The sequence below is a fragment of the Manis javanica genome, chromosome 1 (assembly GCF_040802235.1).
Source record: "Manis javanica isolate MJ-LG chromosome 1, MJ_LKY, whole genome shotgun sequence".
Lineage (NCBI taxonomy): Eukaryota > Metazoa > Chordata > Mammalia > Pholidota > Manidae > Manis > Manis javanica.
In genome coordinates, this window is record NC_133156.1 from 213,960,830 (window position 1) to 213,981,183 (window position 20,354).

Genomic DNA, 20,354 nt, shown 5'->3' on the forward strand with positions numbered 1-20,354 from the left:
TATATAATCTGAGGAACAGACAACACAAAACCCTGAAGCACCAAGCTAATGTGTGACTTAGGTAAGAATTCCTCTGAACTAAACAGTGATGTAACTATAAGATGTGGCAAGGTGTTAATGAAGATTTCACATCAATCACGAGAGCAGTAAACTACAGCCCCTCCACTGGAGAGCTCTGAATGGCCAAATATGGAAGCTCCTGAAAAACACTATTTCCCTTAGGCTGGTTTAGAATTTCAGAAATTTTGAGACCTTCATCCTATGTTGATCCTTATCTTCTTTCCTAGTTATTTCCCTTCCCATATATGGAAAATTGAAACAGTTTGTAAGCTGGCAACCACTCCCCCTTTTGTTTATAAGAATTCTGGGTTATTTACCGGAATGTTTTAAATAATTCTGATGGGAGTCATCGTGATTACTAATGGACATACCATATAATCGTGACCTGTAGCAATTCTTGTCTACCCAGAGGGAGACAAGCTTTCTGACTTGTTGCTCTAGAAATGTCTACAAAAGGAAGACAGTTCTCAACTTTATCTCTCATATTTCCTTTGCTACTCAGTAAGGTCAGCTTCGCTAGTGTGTGGGAAGTAGATAGACAACACAGTTTAATAGCAAAGTCGGGTGTGGTTGTTAAAGTGATAAGGGAAATGAAAGTGGAAGGGGATTGAATAATATTTATTTGAAGAGTCCTGCTTTGTCCTCTATAAGCTATTCACAAAGTGCATAATATGACACCAATTCTTAAAAAGAATTGTTGAAATGTAGAGCCAGGGATTAGACTCTATAACTAATTTCTATCATCAGAAAGAAAAGCAAAAATTTTCAGGAAACTCTTAATCGGAGAAGGTAACACCATTATCAATATTGTTGTATTTAATATCATTTTAGGTAAATGTAGGCATATACATATGAGGTAGGATAAAAATAATCATAGAGTTGCATTTACTTTCATGTAGGAACTGTTATCACATATATATATATATGTGCTTACATACATCTGACTATATATATTCATATATGCACATGGGACATTTGTATATAGAATGTAATTTTTGGTCCAGAAAATATACAAATGCACATTAACAGGTATTTTTTTTTTCAAAAAAAACCCCATGTTTCCTATGCACATGAACATACCCTATTAAAGACCCATGAAGGATCCACTCTCTGGATGAGAGATATTTGCTTAATTGTTGATATACCCAAATGACCTCCAAGGAAAACATTATAATAAGCCTGAGTTCAGGCAGACACAAAGCTAGGCAAGAGGCATGAAAGAACACATAGATAACATTTTTGGGAGTTCCACGTCACACTGAGGTCACCAGAGCCTAATTTTATTTGAAAAATTCCTGATGGAACAGAAACAAGTTAGGTCTCAATCAGAAAGCATTCAGAGGTTCCACTGTGATTAGCAATCACAATGCCTAAGGGCACCAAGAACATACAAATGGAATAATACTCTTATTTTCTTTTTACTACCACGGAGATGACTTTCACTTTAAACATTACAGGCAAGGTACTTAGGAAGTTTAAGAGCCTCACTAAGTGCCCTGAGCTGAATCAGACATCACTGAGACGATGATATTTTGTTTTATGCCTTGGAAAGTAAGCAAGCAAGGTCCTCTGAAGCCCTAGCAGAACCACCAGAGGACAGGGCACCAGTGCTCTTACTCATTGTGGTTTCAAGGATAGTTGCAGAAGCCACTTTAAATGCACCTCTGCCATGAACTCAAACCACATCAAAACATTGAAACAAGCAGCCTTTCATGTCCATTGTTGCAAAACACACCTGTGATACTGCTAAAGGCTCTGTGAGGCACGTTGGGCTTTTTATTTTTTTTGCCAAAGCATCAGTAACAGTAAATAATAATTTTTATACAATGTAAACAGATAAGCAAGAGCACAATGTACTCCAGACAATTTTAAAATGTCCTGTTAAGGGGACACTCGTATCTATCTTTTTGATTTTTAGTACTTTTATTCTTAGCAACAGAGCATGGGAACAGATTTTTGAAGGGAAAAAAACATTATTTTATTTTCCTCAGTGGGTGAAGAGGAAAAAAAAAACCCTAAGAAGTACACAAATACAAGCTTTTAACGATACACAGCGTTCCCTATGTCTAAAAAAGTTGGATTTTATCTACAGATAAATATACAGATATATTAAGAAAAAGAAGTATCAATTTTTTAACATTATTAAATTCCTGTATTGTTCTTTTGTTATTGGAACAGGAAAAGAAAGGCTACTGATAAGGAGAAAGCACTTTACTTGCTTTTTGGGAAATTAAAAAAAAAAAAAATCCCAGTGACAGAGAAAAGAATAATGAAGTGTAGGAAAACTAGGAAGTTGTTAACCAGAAACAAAAAACATATCTATAATTTAAAGGAACATTCCAGTCTCTTAAAAACTCACACAAATATTAACTCATCACGTGTTAATTCCTGCCCTCTTCCAACATTACAGTCACTACTCAGAGCTGTTACTTCCTCCTGATGCAAAAAACACTTCACAACAGAGACCGCAAATCAAAAGCAGGAAGGCACCTTTCAAAAGAGTGTATCCCGGGAGGCTTTCAATGTGTCAACCACCAATGTGAATCCGTTATTATCTTAGAGAGTTATGCACCGTTAAAAGAATGGTCTCGCGGGGTTTCAAAATAAAGTATTCAAATGCTCAGAACAGCATGCTCTGTGGTCAACACAAACTAGGGAATGAGTCAGATTTTATTTTTATTAGAATTATTTCTTTAAAAAACCCCGATACTGAATTTTGGTGCTTTAAATGCCTTTCTTGAGAAAGTTACACATTTCACGAAAGAGATACAGGCACCAGTTCTAGAAGTAAAAATATCGAAGAATCATAAAAAAGCTTGTAAACTGATTAAAATGAACTCGATTCACTTTTTGTTTATCAGTATCTTCTCGAATGCCTACCATGCACAACACTATTCAGACTGGGAACAGCCACTATGCCCTTATTACAGTGCCTGCATACCCACTAGGCTTCTTCTGGCAAGGTCCTTTCCATACCACCTCAAAGGCCCCAGCCCAGGTCATTCTCTCCAAGAGTGGGGGACACAGTCAGGAAGGGGTAGGATTGCTTCAGGGGTCCTTGCTCCATGCTAAGGAGCTCTCCTACTTCTGGGCTGAGTTCTCTTCATAGGAGTTTCATAATTAGAAAGGATTAAAATGCAAATGCTGGCTCAATTAACATTCTACAGTGTGATCAATCAATAAAAGTCAAGAATTTAACACTTGTCCTAGATTTTACAGGTGCTGGTAGTAAAGATAGAAAGAGGATGCTGGGCTTCTGAGGTAGGAAAAAACTGAAATAGAAATAGGGTGGCCACAGGAGAAAAAAGGCAAATATGGCAATGTTCACATTTTCACCTCAGGTTAGCTCTATTAACCTTCAATAAGAAGTGGAAGAAATTGTAGCTTTGCCAAAAGTGTATCTTTATGTGTGATTACATGCATTCAGCCCTGTCTCCTTCCATTAATAAAGATTTTCTTGGTCTTTAAAAAGTCAAAACCCTCTTTACTGAAAAAGGTTTTTTATCTTGGAGGATTTCTTAATCAAGGTACTAGTAAATATCAAATACTGCCAAAGCTGGAAAATGGGAAAACACCATATCTACCAGAGAATTGTGACCTGTATTGATAAAACTGTAAGAACATTTGAAATGATCTCTTCAATGAACTACAAATTCCTGCTGAAGTGATTATGCTCCCAAAGTGTTTCTTGAGCTTCTCTTTTAACAGACTTTTTTTCCCATTGAGTAGAACAAATATAACCCACCAAGTTTGCCTGAGTTGTCCAAAATCCCAAGTTATGGTTTTGGAATACTAATCACACTAATTAATGAGGTTTTGACAGCCTGAGCTTGGCAGTGACAGCTCCTGGTGGCCCACACCCTCTGGCAGAAGGAGGCAGACAGCTGGTCTGGGGTGGGAGGGCTCAGAAGAGGCAGCTCCAACTCCCCTCAGAAAGGGAGCCCTGCTTATGGGGAATGGTCACCACTCGAAGCTCTCTGCAAGCAGCTTAGAAGACCTCCTGCCAGGATTCCAGATCCTCTGATCATGTTTGAAAAAGCCTTGGTGGAGGCCAGGGTGTAGCCGGACACAGTTGGGCAAAGCCGCGACTCAGCAGCTCGTGGGGTGGAGCACACGCCAGGCTCTGGAATAAGTGAGAGTTCACCCACAGCCAAGCTAGAATCCACAAAATCACAAGGGGCTGCTCAGGGCTACCGCTAACCTGCTACAAGCAGTCCTCAGACCAACACTTCTGAAGCCTCCCTGGTAAGTGGGAATGGAGAAGTTTTAAGCATGGTCCCCAAAGAACACCATTTCTCTGGCTGAACGTGTCAGATTGGTTTTTGTCCTTTTAACAACAGGTGTGTTTTTTACAAATACATACTATATATAAGTACATAGTATTTGATTGTGAAACAAGCATATACTGGTAGAAAAAACTATTCCCCTACAACTTCTGGCAGCCCTGTACTAACCTGGGAGTAGGTACAGGAAGAGGACAGACAGATGTTTGGGTTATACACAAATTGGGACAGAAGAGGTAGCTTGAAGATAGAGTTAAAGCAAAGAAAGGGGGAAAAACTAATACAAGGTACAGAATTCTATTGGCTATATGTAATTGTATAGATATCAACATTCTAAGGTCAGATTGAAAATTTGTTTTTACATCAATTATTGTAACCCCAATGTGCCTGAATAAAATGCTCCTACACACACACACACACACACACTCCCCTCTTAGCACTAGGATATAAAATATTTAATCATGACTTTTTTTTGTTGCTGGGCACAAGAAATTACAACAACCTGAAGGTCATTGTATGACTTCCAACAGTTAAAATGCGGGTATAATTATTTAAGCAACTGCTCCTCTCCAACTGGTCTTATGCCAAGTTCCTTGAGTTTCCTGTTTTGATTTCTCAGATATTTGAAACTGGTTTCCGCCTTTTGGTAACCCTTCCCCCCTGCTCCTCCCCCATACTATTCAAAACAACAATTTGTACCTATACCATAAAATTCTAAAATACTGATTTGGTTGTCATCCTAAATAGAAAGTCTACTATTTATGAAAAATGAGTAACTTTGTCTACACTTTCTTTCTCCGTGACATTGCTGGCATTTAAAATGAAACCCCTATATTTAGATTTCAAACTCACTTTATAGGTATGCTCCAAAAAAGTAAAGATACATTATCAATGTGATTGTTTTTATAAAGACAGGGCAACAGCAAGACAGATTTCAAGTTGCATAAAAGCCATACTGCCTTAATTAAACAAGAATATTTAATGGCACTTGAATAGCCAAAGGGGAAAAATCACAATTAGCTGGGACCTTGATGGTAATGAGGACCCTTATCCACCTGGGAGGTAAGGTTAAATGGGTTTTTTATTTGGTCACGGGTAAAGTTAGTGTTTCCAAATTTGATGAGCAATATTAACTGAATCCCCTGAAAATGATTTTTTACAATAATTTATATGAGCTCAAGCAATACATTCACAAGCACAATACTGATTCCAGATGTAACTAGCCTAAGAAAAAAAAGAATCTGTGCTGAGTAATTTTAATGAAGCACAGGACTAACTTAAAAATTACGGAGTGGTCTATACAAAAGTCCTGAAGCAGAGAAGGCATGGTCCCTGCAGCACAGAATGCCTGGCACTTCAGAATAAATAATCAGAGTTTGAGAGGTTATCTTTTGTTTGGTAGTTAAGTACATACATCCTATCAAGAATTATGTAACAGCACCTTGGAAAGGCCAAGTGCTTCCCAAAGAAGTTTTTTTCCCATAACTTCAGAAACCTCATAAAATGTACAATACCCACCCCATTTCTATCTTCCCCCCAACAGAATAATTACTGTACTGATAAGGTGTAAGGACCTTATAAATCTAACTCTGCTACACCATAGTCTTACAGTATACAGCAACTATATTTTGGGAAAACATGCAATTTGACTCTCGGTATTATCTGATCCTATGAATTAATAATTACACTGGATTATTTTTACTATAGTCAATACTGTATTAGGAAAGATTTTGGGATAATGACAATTTAATACCATGGAGATCAATGTAATTATTTAAAAAATCCATAAACATAAAGGTCTTTAATATTTTTCTAACATTTAGCAAAGACCAAATAGGTAAACATTTATACAAAGGATCATCTCTACTAAAAACAATTTCCCTAGTATCCAAGTGTTGGGTTTGTTTCATTCCCCACCACATGATCCTATACATGTCCTACAAAATGCCTTATTTGGGTTTTAATTCCTTTTAACATTTACTTGGGGAAAAAAGTTATAAAAATTATACAATGAATCCATTGCTATGTATTAATACATGAAGTAAAGCAATCTCTAACATGTGCTTTGTTTTTGAAAACAATGAAAGTAGGAGAACTCAAGTCAGTCCAATGATTACTTAAAGACAAGATGTTCTCTTACACCAGCACAGCATGAGCCCTCAGTGTGCAGAAACTGGCTGCATCTCCTGGGGGCTCACTGGAAGCCACAGTCCCCACACCTAGCCCAGGCCTGGTACACCAACATCCCTGTGCGGCCATTAGGATCTGTCGAGTTTAAGAAACCTAGGAGATTCCCTCTGTGCAGGACACTGGGCCTCACCGTGGACCTCACATGGGTCGGGACAGAGCTGGGCACGCCTGCTGTCCCTGTACTTGTGTTACAGGATGGCAGCAGATTCCTTACCATAGCTGGAAGTGTCTTCATCCAGCATGATTCCAATGGCAAGAGGGTCAGGAGGGAATTCTGCTGCCCAATCTCAAAGACTGAATGGTAAATAATATGCCCAGCGTGATTTGATCTCATTTTCTGGGGTGGTTTTTGCAAGCACCCCTCCACCTACACAGACACAGACACACAGACACACAAGCAAGCAAAACACAAAACAACCCAGAAAACTTTTGAGGACAAAAGTTCTATGAGTAAAAGCAATGGTATCAAATTCTTTCTAAATGCTAATTACATTTTGTCTACTGATGGATATTACAGATGGTGTCAAGAGTTAGAATATTTAATTAGGCCACACACAGCACAGGTTGTACCACAGGCTACAGACCAAGAAAACGATAACAACCAAGAACAAAATTTAGCACTTACACTTTACTTGTGTGAAAAAAAAAAGGTGAAATGTAAAAACTTTAAAATGGAATATGAAACTCACATAATATTAATTTTTCCATAGGTAGAATTGGAATAGTACATTTAGAGAGCACAGGATAATTAATAAAAGTTAAGGCTCTGATGTAACTGGCACATTCCATTTTATACAGAACCATGAGCACCACCAATTGTGTTGGCGGCTGACTTGCAGTTAGCTGCCTGGGAAGTCGTGAGCTGCCTTTCACTAGGTGCCCGAACACTCACTGCCTCCTGCACAGCCACCAGTGCCCGTCACTTTCTTCCTCCATTATGCACATTACTGTCACATTATTATCCTAAAAAAGCTCATGCTCCTCATATCACTTATGTACTCAAAGGTCATTAACAGCACCGGATTTTTCCTAGAAGGATGACTCACAAATCCTTATCTCCAGCCCAGATCTCTCTGCGTTCCAGACCCACAAATCTCATCTTCCTCTTGATTCCCCATAGAAACCTCAAACATAACAAAGTCAAAAAACCCACCTCATCCAACCTCCCCATAAGCTGCTCTCCTTGTATTCCACATTCTAGTGAATGACGTCACTCTGCAGCCTCACCCTCACGCCCCACAAGCATCTACCTTGACAACCTCCTCCCCACATCTAGAAGTCTTCCATTTCCTCATCCCCCCAAGTCCAACAGCCACTAAAGCCTGTTGACTGACCACACTAATATCCTCCTGTCTGGACCCTTCTGTCCATCCTCTCTTTTCTATTGGCAAGGCTACTCTGAAGTTCTCCTTTCCCTTATGTTGAGCCACCCAACACATTTCTGAGTTGAACCCAACTCCCAGTTCCTCCACAGAAACCTTCCTTGATTTATCCATCTTAGAAATATAGTGCAATTCTTATTTGCCCAATCACTGTAAGACAGTGCTATAGAGTATCACATGCAATTTTTGGTTACCTATCTTTCCTCTAAATATCTTGTACAGAAAAGATAATTAAACACAGCCAAAATTATAAACCACCTAACAGTACCTCTAAGTGCTTTTAGCTAAAACAAAGGAGGAATTTCTTCAATTTCAAGTATCTTCCTCCTTTTGCTAAATATTCATTGTGCAGCTCCAAATAGGAGTAAGTTCCACATACCCCATACTACTATAGTAACCCATGTTATGTATAACAATGTCTAAAAAGTATATTTAACTTCAGTAAGTCTCTGCCTGGTAATAAATCAGCATGAACTGGGTTGATTTTCCTTTTCTCTAGAATTTCCCAACAAGCTTACACCTACTTGTGGAAAGGGATGACTTTTCTTCAGGGATATGTTTTTTTATAATCCTCATTATACTTATCACAGAGCTATGCATGTATGAACACTACTTAATGAGTTAATTATGTCAAAAATAACTTAAGTGACAAAGAGCTCCACTTGGGTGTCAAATTTAATTTCTCCAAAACAAGACTCTTGAGTCTTCCTCAAAGCTGTTCTGCTCCTAGTAAAGAGCACAATTTGCTTTTAAGCCCAACATCTAAGAGCACTCCTTGATTTCTCTTCTCTTCACCCCCCGTGTGAAACCCACCAACAAGTCTAGTCCCGAATCCGATCTCTAATACCCACTTCTCCATCTCCAGCTCCCAAGTCCAAATCACCATTTCTCTTCCCTGAACTACTTCCTGTGGACGCTGTTTCCAATCTTGCATCATCCCAGCCTTCCTACAATCTCTCCTCCACCATATTCATTTTGTAAAGCACACAAACCAAGTTATGTTCACTCTTGTTCATAATCATTTAACAGCTTTCCTACGTACTCAGCACAAAATCCATACACCTCCCCATAATCTACAAGGCATTATGTGGTCTGGCCCTTACCCCTCTCTTTCTCCCTTACTACGTTCCAGTCACACTGACCTTGCTTTTTCTTGCTATTCCTTCAACAGAACAAGCTTTCTCACCTTTGAACTCGAGGTTCCCTCTGCATGGAATTCTCTCCCTGAAAGTCTGACTCCATCTTACATTCAGATTTCAAAGCAAATGCCCTCTCTTCATGGAAAATTTCCCTGACATCTGTATCTAAAGCAATTTCCTCAGTAATCCTTATGATTCTCTATCATATAATCCTGATTATTGTTTTTCATAGCTCCCATAATGCTATGTTCTCATTCATTTTTATGTTTTCATGTCAGCCCTCCCTGTCTGAATATAAGCTCCATGAAAGCTGCATCTTTAGCCACTAGAACTGTGCCTAGTCTGTATCTGGCACTCAATAAATATATGCTGGATGAATGAACAGATGATTTGCAGGGTGTTTTACTTCCTTCCCTTAACTTGGCATGGATTCACATTTCTAATTACTTCTTGAATTTATTATAACCACTCTCAATTATTATAGTTTCAAAAAAAATAAAAAATAAAAGGCATTTATCCCAACTTGGAGTCTTAAGCTATCTTAAAGGTCCAACTTACCCACTGTCTCATGAAAGTCTCTGGTATCAACTTAATTACTAAGCCCACAGTGTCCCCTCCGGAAAACCCTTGTGGCAGCGGCAGAGGCTGGTCCTTTGTTTGCTAGTTTGGCCCTTGCCCTGACACTAGGTCAGTTTAACTTGCATGGAGTGCAGTAAAGCATATACCAAATCAATGATGAATAGGTAGTGGGGCATAAAAAATATATACTTTGTTATGACTGAGGTGGGATGACTTGCAGGTCATTTCCTTTATCAGACTTTCTCTCCTTGGAGAAATACAGATAATTCTGACAAACCTTTCTGTATAAACCAACAGCTGATTGTTATCCAGTAGTGTGTTTCCTCTAAATTTGTGACCAACTTGTCAAATTTGTTATTTTTATAGTGGTGTACTCATTTATCTTAGGAGGAAAACATTTGGTAAAATCCAGGACCAACTCCTTTCCTTTTAAACAAATATAAGCAATATACAGGAACTTTTTTAATACCCAGAAGTTGCCAGTATTCTTCATAAATCTGTATATTATTGAAATACCCTGCAATGACATGCTTTTAAAGTTGTAGCTATGTTTAGAACTCACGTTCAGATTTTACTGCCAAAGAGTAGAAATGGGAACCCACGTTTTCTCATAAGGCTCTGGCAAGAATACTATTCCTTCTGCCCCATCCCCAACACTGCACACCTTAACACGATGAATTGCCTAAAACAACAGCCCTCAAAGAAGGAGCTAGAACAAACTATTCACCTTCCCATGAGAGACCACGAGAATCAAGTCTAAATTTACCAGGTCAACCACTGCCACTGGATCCTCACCCTCACTTGGCGCTGCAAAATCACCATACCCTGCACAACCCTCCCTCTAATCCTCCTCCTAAGGGGCCTTCCAGAACTCCTGGTCTGTAATCACTAAACCTACTCCGCCATCATTCTCCCCTCCAGATGTTCCCTTTGCCTTCCTGTTTTAATGGAAACCTAGGTACTACTCCCTGGCTACTCTTTGTCCCTTGAAGTCCTCTCAAGTGGGGATGATTCATCTCCCACACTCCATAATCCCGGGGGCAGGGGCAGTGTCCTCTGTGTTTTCACAGCCACTCTCAAATCATTCTTCCTTTTCATTTTAAAACGTGACCTTGTTCATGTGGAGCATATGCAATCAGATTTTGTACAAGCTACGTGGAGTTGCTGCAATTATCTACAGCACTTCAGGCTCGGTGCCTTCTTCCCTATTCTGCTTTGCCTCCTTCCCAGCACAGACTGCACAATCCATCACCGCAAATGCTCTCTGGCACAATTATCAATCTCTCTGCCCTTCTCTTTCTGTCAAACTCATTGGGAAAGTCCTAACCCTGCTTAAATGCACCCCTCCTCCTGCCCTGCATCTGCACCAGTTAGAGAAAAGCACACAGAACTGTGCCGGCTGGTCTCCCTTCAGATCTATAACCACCAACCCCAAGCAACCAAGCAAGCCATCGGCGTTCGGCGTAGGCAACCCGGGTGCACCTTTCTAGCCCGCCCCTCAGTCTCTCTCTGATATGTCTCATTTGCATTTTCCTCCCCCTCCTCAGTGTTTCACACCCCTTCTTCCACCTCAGTGTTAGCTGACGACCTTGTTTTACACCTCTCTGAGAAACAGAAACAGTTTTGCTCTCTCCCTGCTCAAAGACTGCTCCTGCAATCACCTCACCTTTCTTCTATTTTTTGGTTTCTCCATTTTTATGAGATTATTCATGTCATCATGCAAATGCTGTAATATCTCCTCTATTTTTAAGGCCCCTTCTGACCGTATATCCCCCTAAAACCACCCCATTTTCAGTTCTTTGTTATTGCAAACATCCCACAAGTATTTTCCCATTCGTTACTCACACCATCATACTTCTATCATTTCCACTTATAAACCTCAGGAGCATCCTTGTGCGTCTTCATCCCTCCCTTATTTTTTAGCAGATACTGTAAGTTCTTCCGTCAAAAGGTGTGTACCCCTCTCTTCCTTGCTGTTTCTCTGCCACCCCTTAGTCCAGTCTTCTGTGGCACCACATCTATATAATTCAAACAGCTCTCCAGTGAGCCACTAGGCTTGCTAATCCATTCCATCCCCCTACAACTCCAGTCTGCTTGACATTGATTTCACCGAGCTGAGCTCTGCTTCTCTCTGCTCATAAACCTACAATGATTTCTGATGGCTCCCATTACCAAGCTTAAGCTCCGTGCACGAGGCTGAAGACATTTCATAATCTGGTTCCATCCTGTCTCCCAGTCTTTATTTCCTATTACCTATCAACATAAAACCTCGCTCTTTTAGACTAGTTTCCCAAATGCCTTGCACATAAGTCATACAAATCTTACTTCTACATTTCATTTTTGTGTCCACATCATTCTGCCTTTCTGGAATCCATCACCATCCAAATTGTAAATTGTTCAGATTCTTCCTCTTCCATGACACTTTATCATGTAATTTCAGGTCACACTTTTTTGGTCTGAAATGCCTATAGCATGCCAAGTCTTTGTTGATATTAATGACTTAATTAGGTACACTGGTACATCATCATTAATTCTTTCATATGCAATGCATAGTTGAATATGTAGAGCTTTTTCCCTCAAAATTGTTTCTCATGAAAGGGAAATCTTGATACTGACTTCTTACAAGATCGCAAATGTTGCAGGGTGCTTTATTTTGAAAAACAAAGTACTATTTGTAGAAGATACATTAGCCTTAAATGACCTTAACCAACCCTACTTTGGGAATATATAGAGGCCATCTGACAGAATGTTAAAAACAAAAGGTAAAGAAATTTAATCAGCTACAGTAATTATTCCTGAGGGTCAGGACTGCGGGATCTTGTAAACAGCTTAGTTAGAATGACATTAAAAATTAAGCAGTTAATTCCCCACATTGTAAAGACGATAAGTATACACCTGACTAATTAAAAATGCAACTGTCCTAGTTTTATGTGAAAAGATATCATGTTTTGAACAAAACTTCTTGTGATAACTTAGATTCAAAATCTGCTGCATCTAGAACAATTTAGATGGTAGTGAAGAGGGTGTGGTCGGGAATGGTGTTAAATGGCTTGGAAGGCAGCCTGAACAAACACCATGACAGCTACAATGAAGCATCCTAAAATATGAGTGGCAAAAAGTGATAATCTAAATTGCTGTGTTATTTTATATAATATGATTTTAAATATGAATAGCTAAATTAACTACTATAGACACGGGATCTTTTCCTCTGTATCTCTGTTAAGTTTATACTGAAAGTGGCAAACCACTCTTTTTTGGCAGACAACAGGGTGGGGGCAGTGATGAGCAAAGAGCCACAAAACAATAAAAACAAGCTAGGTGATGTGTTGTCTAGTAGCATGACGTAGATATTACTTTACATGGTTAAGATTACTTTATATGGTTAGTCCTAAGCTTTTTACTGATCAGTTGTGGGGAGCTCAGTTCTCTAATTTTTTGGATTCAAGGACTAAACTAAATGTTATCTAAGACAGTGTAGTTCCAAAACTTAATTTCTATTGCTTTCTCTTATATGCCCTTGTAATGATTCAGCAGCACTGGTAAATACAAGGAGAAATGCTACTTTAGAGGCTATTGTAAATTTCTTATTATTTATTACCATTTAATATGACTTGGAAACAATATAATTCAAAAGCCTCAGTCCTACTCTCTTGCCCTATGAGCTTGATTTGGGACCTCGCAAATTCTTGGTGTTCCAAACTATATTACCAACCTCTCCATCTTAAAATGGCATCATTTTAGAGATAAAATGGTACATTTAAGAATGTCTTGGTTGAGCCCTCTTTTTTTTCCCCAAGAGGAAGCTGGAGCTAAGGAAGCATTCAGTGGTGGTCCACGGCAGGGGTAAGGTCCAAGACCATGCTTTACCCTTTGTTAAGTCTGGTTTGAGCCATGGCTCCAAGTTTTGGGTTTGCCATTTGTGATTTCTGTAGTTATGAATCACATTTTCAAGTCCTCAATCTTTTGTGTAGGTTTTATGAATGAGTGTACAAAAGTTATGGACCATAAAAGTATAATTTTCTTGTTATTGTAATGTTATTTCTGCATTCATTCCATAGGTGAAGTGCCCAATGATCCACCCACATCTGTGTGATTCTGCCCCGTGGCAAAACCAACCTAAGCCTTACATTGTCACTTCACGGTTCTCCCATGTTTTCCAAAGAGATACACTTTCTTGCCAGATGAGCCACATTTCTAATTAGCACTCTACTCATGGAGCACCATCCTAGAGTAAATCAAGCGGAATGGACCTGGTGACAACAGATGCTGATCTCAAGCACACCACTTGGGAAATCATCCAATAGGCAGAGGTGACCTAGGCAAGCTGACACCAAGGCCCCTGCTCCCACTACCACAGCATTCCCATCCCACGGCTTCCAGGAAACACACACGCCGTCACATACACCATCACATCAGCACCTGGTCCAGCTGTCATCCTGTTTGGGATCATAAAAGCTCTACCAATCTCTGTAAACTTGTCTTCTGTCTTTTCAAGCTCAAATGCCATCACTGCTCAGTTACAGACCATGTTAAAGCCTCAGTATTGTGAAAATAAGTACTCACCTTCAATCCTCTTCAAAGCTGAAAGGCACATATCCTTCCTTGGAAACTCAAAGGGATTGTTACAGGTTCGAATGGTGTCACATTCACATTTGCCACTGATTATATTGCAGCCAGAGACAAGGTTTTCATTGCATGGTTCAAAACCAAGCAGTTGGTCATCATCCCAGTTCTCATCTGTAAAACAATTAACAACCACATAATGTTTGCCTGCAGCTTCATTCAAAGGCCTGCTTGAGAGCAAAAATGTGCAAGGATGTCAAGATTAACATCTGATTTTGGCACTTCAACTTACAAAAAGCAGTTTGACTGCAATTTACAACTGAATGAAACCCAACTTCCTAATAAGTAAGAATGAAATATAGCCATACATGTAGATATTAAATAGCTACATATACAAAAGTTTGTGATCAAAAACCACTATTTCTCTTATATGTTATACAATAACAATTGTGATTCCTTTAAAATTTTTAATTTTAAACAAAGGTTCCCAGATTTTCCCACTTTCAATACAACTAGTCACATTCGTCAATATACAAAATAATTTTTTTTAGGTGTCATTTTTTATTACATCTGGTAGAGAACAGCTTCAGGTTTACAACTACTTTGTGACTTAGCACATTAAGGCAGCTAATGAACAGAAAAAAACCAGACACCACCAAAAGAGTCAAGAATGGGGCACAATGGCAGAGATCCCCCCACCTGCCAGAGCATTTCAGCACAGTCTCGTGGCCATCACTGCCCACACCAGCACTGACAACAGAATTAAGGGCTATACAGCGAGAGGCTGGGGTCAAACTCTAAAGCTGAAACCAAATCAGTGTCCTGATCACAGAATGGAGGAAACTATAAGAAATACAGTAGATTTTAAAACCAGCTTTCATTAGCTCCAGATCAGACAAATGGAACAGGAATGACAGGCAGACTCAGCCCTTCATAATATTCCTCATAGTTGAAACACCTCTCCTGAGAAACCAGGCTTTTTCTCTACGAATCTCTGGGACCTTATATGGGCTTTTCCCACCTCTTAACATTATCTTTAATAGATACTTTATCACATCTTAACTAAGCACTGACTGTTAAACAGTAAACATGTTTTTGATAACTGAATCTGAAGAGAATTTTTAGAAGTGCTTGAATTTAAGATACCTTAAACATGTTGCTCAAACTAAGGTAGTACAGCCATCTTAAGAATGTGTTTTCCTAAGAGTGCAAACAAATGGCTGTTAACTCTTATATGACTACTTTTTATTTCTGGTGCCATCACTGACTTACTACCTAAGTTAGGCAAAAGACTGTCTTACTTCACTCAAGTAATTTTCTTGTCAAGGGGTCTTTAGAGGGATATCCATTTACAATATAAAGAGCTTCAGGGCAGTTCTCCAAAAAGGGAGAAGAGAAAACCTGTGCTTTGATTTCAGGAGACCAGGCCCACTTATTCAAACAAAGGCTCAGCTCTTAGAAAAACCATTTCAGAAGTTTAAACAGAAACACAATGTATCTGCTTTAAAATTTGCTTTCTTACTTAGCCTGTGTTGGGTGGTTACAAATAACATGTATACAACACACAAACAAAGGTACATTCCTATCTTCAAGACAACAGTGAAATTTCTACATTACTCTGGAAGGAAAAGTAAAAAAGAATGTAGTGAAACAATTCAATGTGGAAAAGTAGGTGATAATTTAGTCTTCAGTTAAAATATATAACAAAATGGTGCATGTGAAATGATTTTCCACCTCCATGTCTAACTGTTGACATGTTATTAAATAGTACAAGCAGTCTAATCTGGTTCACAGAAATTTGCCATTTGGGAATTTTTGGGATTGTATTTTCACATTTGTAACTCTAAGACAGTTCAAACCTTAGAGCTTAAAAATATGTAAGAAATCAAGTAACATTTGAACCACTGAAAAACTATTATCTCTTCTTTCTCCCATCAACTTCTGAAATCTTTATTACTGTTCATTGTAAATGTGCAGTTACGTCATCAAAGTGAGTGGATTCTGATGCAGACGTTTTCCCACAGGAAGCACGGCACTCCCTCCACTCTAACTGAACTCCCTGCAGACATCACCCTCCTGAACTCCTGCAACACCCTCTAACCTGTCTCCCTGCCACCATCCTGCTGCCCCTCCCCTCCCCTATTCCCCACCAGATAAGCAGAATCATCTTGCTCAAAAAACAAACGTGACAGAGGTTCTCTCTTGACAACAAGAAAAAAATCCAAACTTTATGGTAGAATATAAGGTTCTTCATGATACAGCTTGCATGTACTTCTACAGACTCACCTTTCACCAATTACACACACTTCCTAACACTCTAAACACACTCCAAATTCTTACTACAAACCCTAATAACTGCTTCCAAGCCTTTGCTGATGGAGTATCACCTATGTACCTCCTTTGCTTCATCCTCTGGTAACTCCTATTCATCTTTCAAAACCCAGCTCCAATGTTATCCTTTTTGAGAAGTCTTCTCCAATGGTGAGCTGCTCTGTCCTCTATGCTCCCTCACACACATGCACAGACCTCGTCCCCTGGGGTAATGATTTTAGGTAAGCCAAGCTTCCCCTCTAGACAGAGTCCTCAGAGGCAGGAGGCAGGTCTGACCCAACCCTGAACCCTCTTAGTCCCAGGAATGGGTACAGAATTCAGTAACTACCTATACATATTTTTTCATGTCATTGGTGTGGTCGAGACTGTTGTCTGTTCTTTTTACCTCAACAGAAACTGTCTTAGTGTTTTTTAAAGTATGCATGTAACATCACAAGGAAATTATGCCTCAATATAAAGAACACATTTAGACAATAAAAGGCTTATTTAAGAAGCTTATTGGTAAAGCATTAATGAGGCACACATATTTTAAAGAAATGCTTGGACATCTTTTGGCATTTCTCACTAGGAATCATCTATCATTAGTCTTTTTCCCAGTTCAGCTCTAAGACTTCAACCTCTTATCACCTGGCTGACATCAACAGCCCTTCCAAGGCGTCCAGCTCAGAGCTAATTTGTTTCACTACCAGATGCTTTTCTCTTCCTCCCCACGCAAGGCCATTTTCCCGGAGTGCAGAATCAGAATTACAAGGCGACCACCCTTGATTTTCTCCCTGGCTCCTGTTTTCTGCTTCATGCTCACAGGAAGCCTCCTGGCAGCATCAACAGGCTGCACCCGCAGACGCACAGGTAAGTCTGACCATCCCTGCAGGAAATGTCATGGCCACCAGCCAGGATGCATCTAGCTCTGAAGTAAAAAATGTCATATATGCTTTTATCTTCTTTTTCCCTAAGAAGAAATCCTTTCAATTCTATGTCCCCATCCTAGTCAATACTAGGTTTTTCTTCTTGGCAATAGTTCCCTTAGCAACCCCTGCTTTACAGGATGGAGTACGACAAGCTTCTGAGACAAATGCTTTTATGTTTTTCTATTACAGAATATTTCACTTTAAAATAATTTAATAGCCAACCAACAGGGATTAGAGGTAAAAATTTAGTGAGGTTTGATTATAGGAATAACATCCAAGCCCAACAGTGCTGCTGACAGCATTTGGCATATTCAATGTTTTTAAATCTCTTTTCCTAAGTAAATCCATATATAGGACAAGGATCAAGGTTCTAATTCTCTGGCGTAGCTCCTGACTTTTCCTTAGTCTGGTCACAGAAAAAAATGAGTTAAAAACAGGCGTACCACCCTTTAAATGTTTATGTCAAGTCATTTTTCCTGGTACTCTCCATGTGACAAGATGTAGTCTCCTAGCCTGAAAAGTCAAGACAGTTGAGATTCCTCTGCAAATGTATTTGCAAGTTGGTAACTTCTGGAAAGGAACAAATCAGGATGTTATTTTCTCTAAATATGAGTGAAACTTACTAATTTCATGTATGAATTAAATTCACACATGTTCGAGCATGTCCAAATATGTAAGTACTACAGCAGAGGGCCAGTTATGGCTAACTGCTAACCTGATGTCTCCACTTGGATGTTCAGAAGACACCCTGAAATATACTTTATCTTGAGACCACCACTGTATGCGTGCGGCAGTCACCTCATGTGTACGTCCGTATCATCCCACAGGATAGTAACAGTTTCAACAAGAGTTGAAACTAAGTAAAATGAATAACTTGTACTGCTTTTCTCAAGGGCATTCTTAAGGGAAACTGATTTTTTGTTTGTTACTCTGTTACTAGTATTTACTCTACCGCAAGTGCATGGTGGCAATGGATACAATGACTGACCAGCACAATTTGGTGCTACAACTTCTACTCATGCTGAGGTGCCAGCAGTTTTACCACCATTGCTTTTCCCCACCAATGCAAATGTTGACAAACAGAATAAAAGCAATAACATTTTAATATTACTATGAAAATATTTGGACCTTGTGTACTATCTGAAAAGGTCTTGGGGTTCCCCCCGGGTGTCTGTGTCCCACACTTTGAAAACTGCTTTCCTAAAGACCATGGGATAAGGCAGCATAGGATCCAGGTCTGAGAAATAACAAAGGCACTGGGTACCTCTTCTCCTAACAGTTACTGCTGAACCACAGAAACATGTTTCTTTAATGTGAATTTGCTAATACATAACTGGGAAAAAGGAAAATGAAATCAGTACAATGCAGAAATTGTGTTGGTTCATACATGGTTTTTCCTAGTACATTAATGTTATGAAGAGATCAGAGGCAAGTTTTCTCACAATGAAAGAAAAAGTCTTAGCAATAAATGCACACCTTAAGAAAGGGTTGATAATCTGGTTTAAATTCCTTCCTTTAGTGCAAGAAATGAAGTGGTTGCACTAGTGGCTGCACTTTCCACTACACTGAACTATTCAGGGAGGCTGCAAGTACAAATGAAAAAGCTAGAGACATTTCGCCTGCATTTAAAAACCATGATGAAGAAATTACTCTTGCATCTTAAGTTTAATTCTGATGAAACTGGTCTCCACAAAATTGAGTGTTTTTAAAGTCCTACACCCCAGGGGGAGCAGCATGAGCTTGGGACTGTGTAAGGCTGTGAGGAATGCCACTGCCCAGGCTCCAGGTGCGAATACTACAAGCAGCTTCCCTGTGTCAGTATTTTCATTTGGATTCTTATTGTTTGTATTTGTCTTCTGTGTACACAGTTCCATAGGTTTTCAGTGACGTGCTCTAACCCTGTTTTTCCCAACAATGTTCTTATGTTTAGTGTAGTACATGATTTTGCAGAACGTGTTTTTTGTTTTGAGAGTGCACATGTGGTGCCAAAGCACCACCACCTGTCCTTCCACCAGCCACGTTCAGTCTTACCCTGGACTTGGTTTTCCGGCTCCACGGGGAATCTCCCAATTTTCTTGAGGATGTCTGATATTCTTCCCTTCAACTTTAGATACAAAAGACTTTAAATGCAAAGGCTAGTCAGAGAGGAGTTTCAAGCGTGAGGGTGGGAAAGGGGACACTGTGGAAAGATGTGAAGGCAGAGGCATGTCAGAAGATGGACGGATTCACAGCTAACTCCGGACCTGGGGAGCTGCAGCTCCAGAAGACACACCCCCTCTATGCCCAGGAGCTCTAGGCACCAGCGACAGCAGCCCTGGCCTGCTGAGTCCCCAGAGTCCACCTCTCTGCCCTTCAAAATATCTTTCCATTTGCTTGCTGGTGTTTGAAATTCCACTAATATGGAATGAAATGTCTGAGGTATGCCTGCACTTACTGGACAAAGGACTGTGTGTTCATCTGAATCTCTGACTTCCTGATGGCTAAAGACATTTGTACACTCAGAGTCTTACCTTTTCCATCTTGCATCAGCTGAGGTTAATGGAGTTTACTTCAAACCAAGATAGAGCTGCACCCCATTATGTGGCAACCCACTTACCAGAAATATGCTATAGCAGATATTAAAAAGCAAGAAACAAAATCATAGTACACACTCAAAAGCTCACAGTAATGGAATTCTGTTGGCAGAGGAGAGGCTTCTGGGAATATATATCAAATTAATTCTCCAGCTGTTCACATATCCCTGTGGCTACAGTAAGATGCAAATAGCTAATACTGGCATCTCTTTCCATGCCAACCTAGAAACTCCAGTGTAATGTAAAATTGCTGCTCCTAACTCCCCCAGCTCCCAGCTGGCCATTATCAGGCATTCAGTTCTGCTCAAGGAGGAATCTAATGCAGTGAGCTTTCATTCTCTCTGCT

General features: G+C 39.6%; 1 protein-coding gene across 5 annotated transcripts in view; it reads right to left on the reverse strand.

The window, feature by feature from the left end:
- Positions 1-20,354, reverse strand: part of CRIM1 (cysteine rich transmembrane BMP regulator 1) — a 191,626-nt gene that overhangs the window by 139,650 nt on the left and 31,622 nt on the right. For 4 of the 5 annotated variants that reach the window (XM_073214406.1, XM_073214394.1, XM_073214400.1 and 1 more), the window contains exon 2: positions 14,197-14,370. The exons of the other annotated variant lie outside the window; for it this stretch is intronic. In XM_073214406.1, the coding sequence (XP_073070507.1) occupies positions 14,197-14,370 (174 nt within the window). The remainder of the gene's footprint in view (positions 1-14,196; positions 14,371-20,354) is intronic. 5 annotated transcript variants of the gene reach the window in all.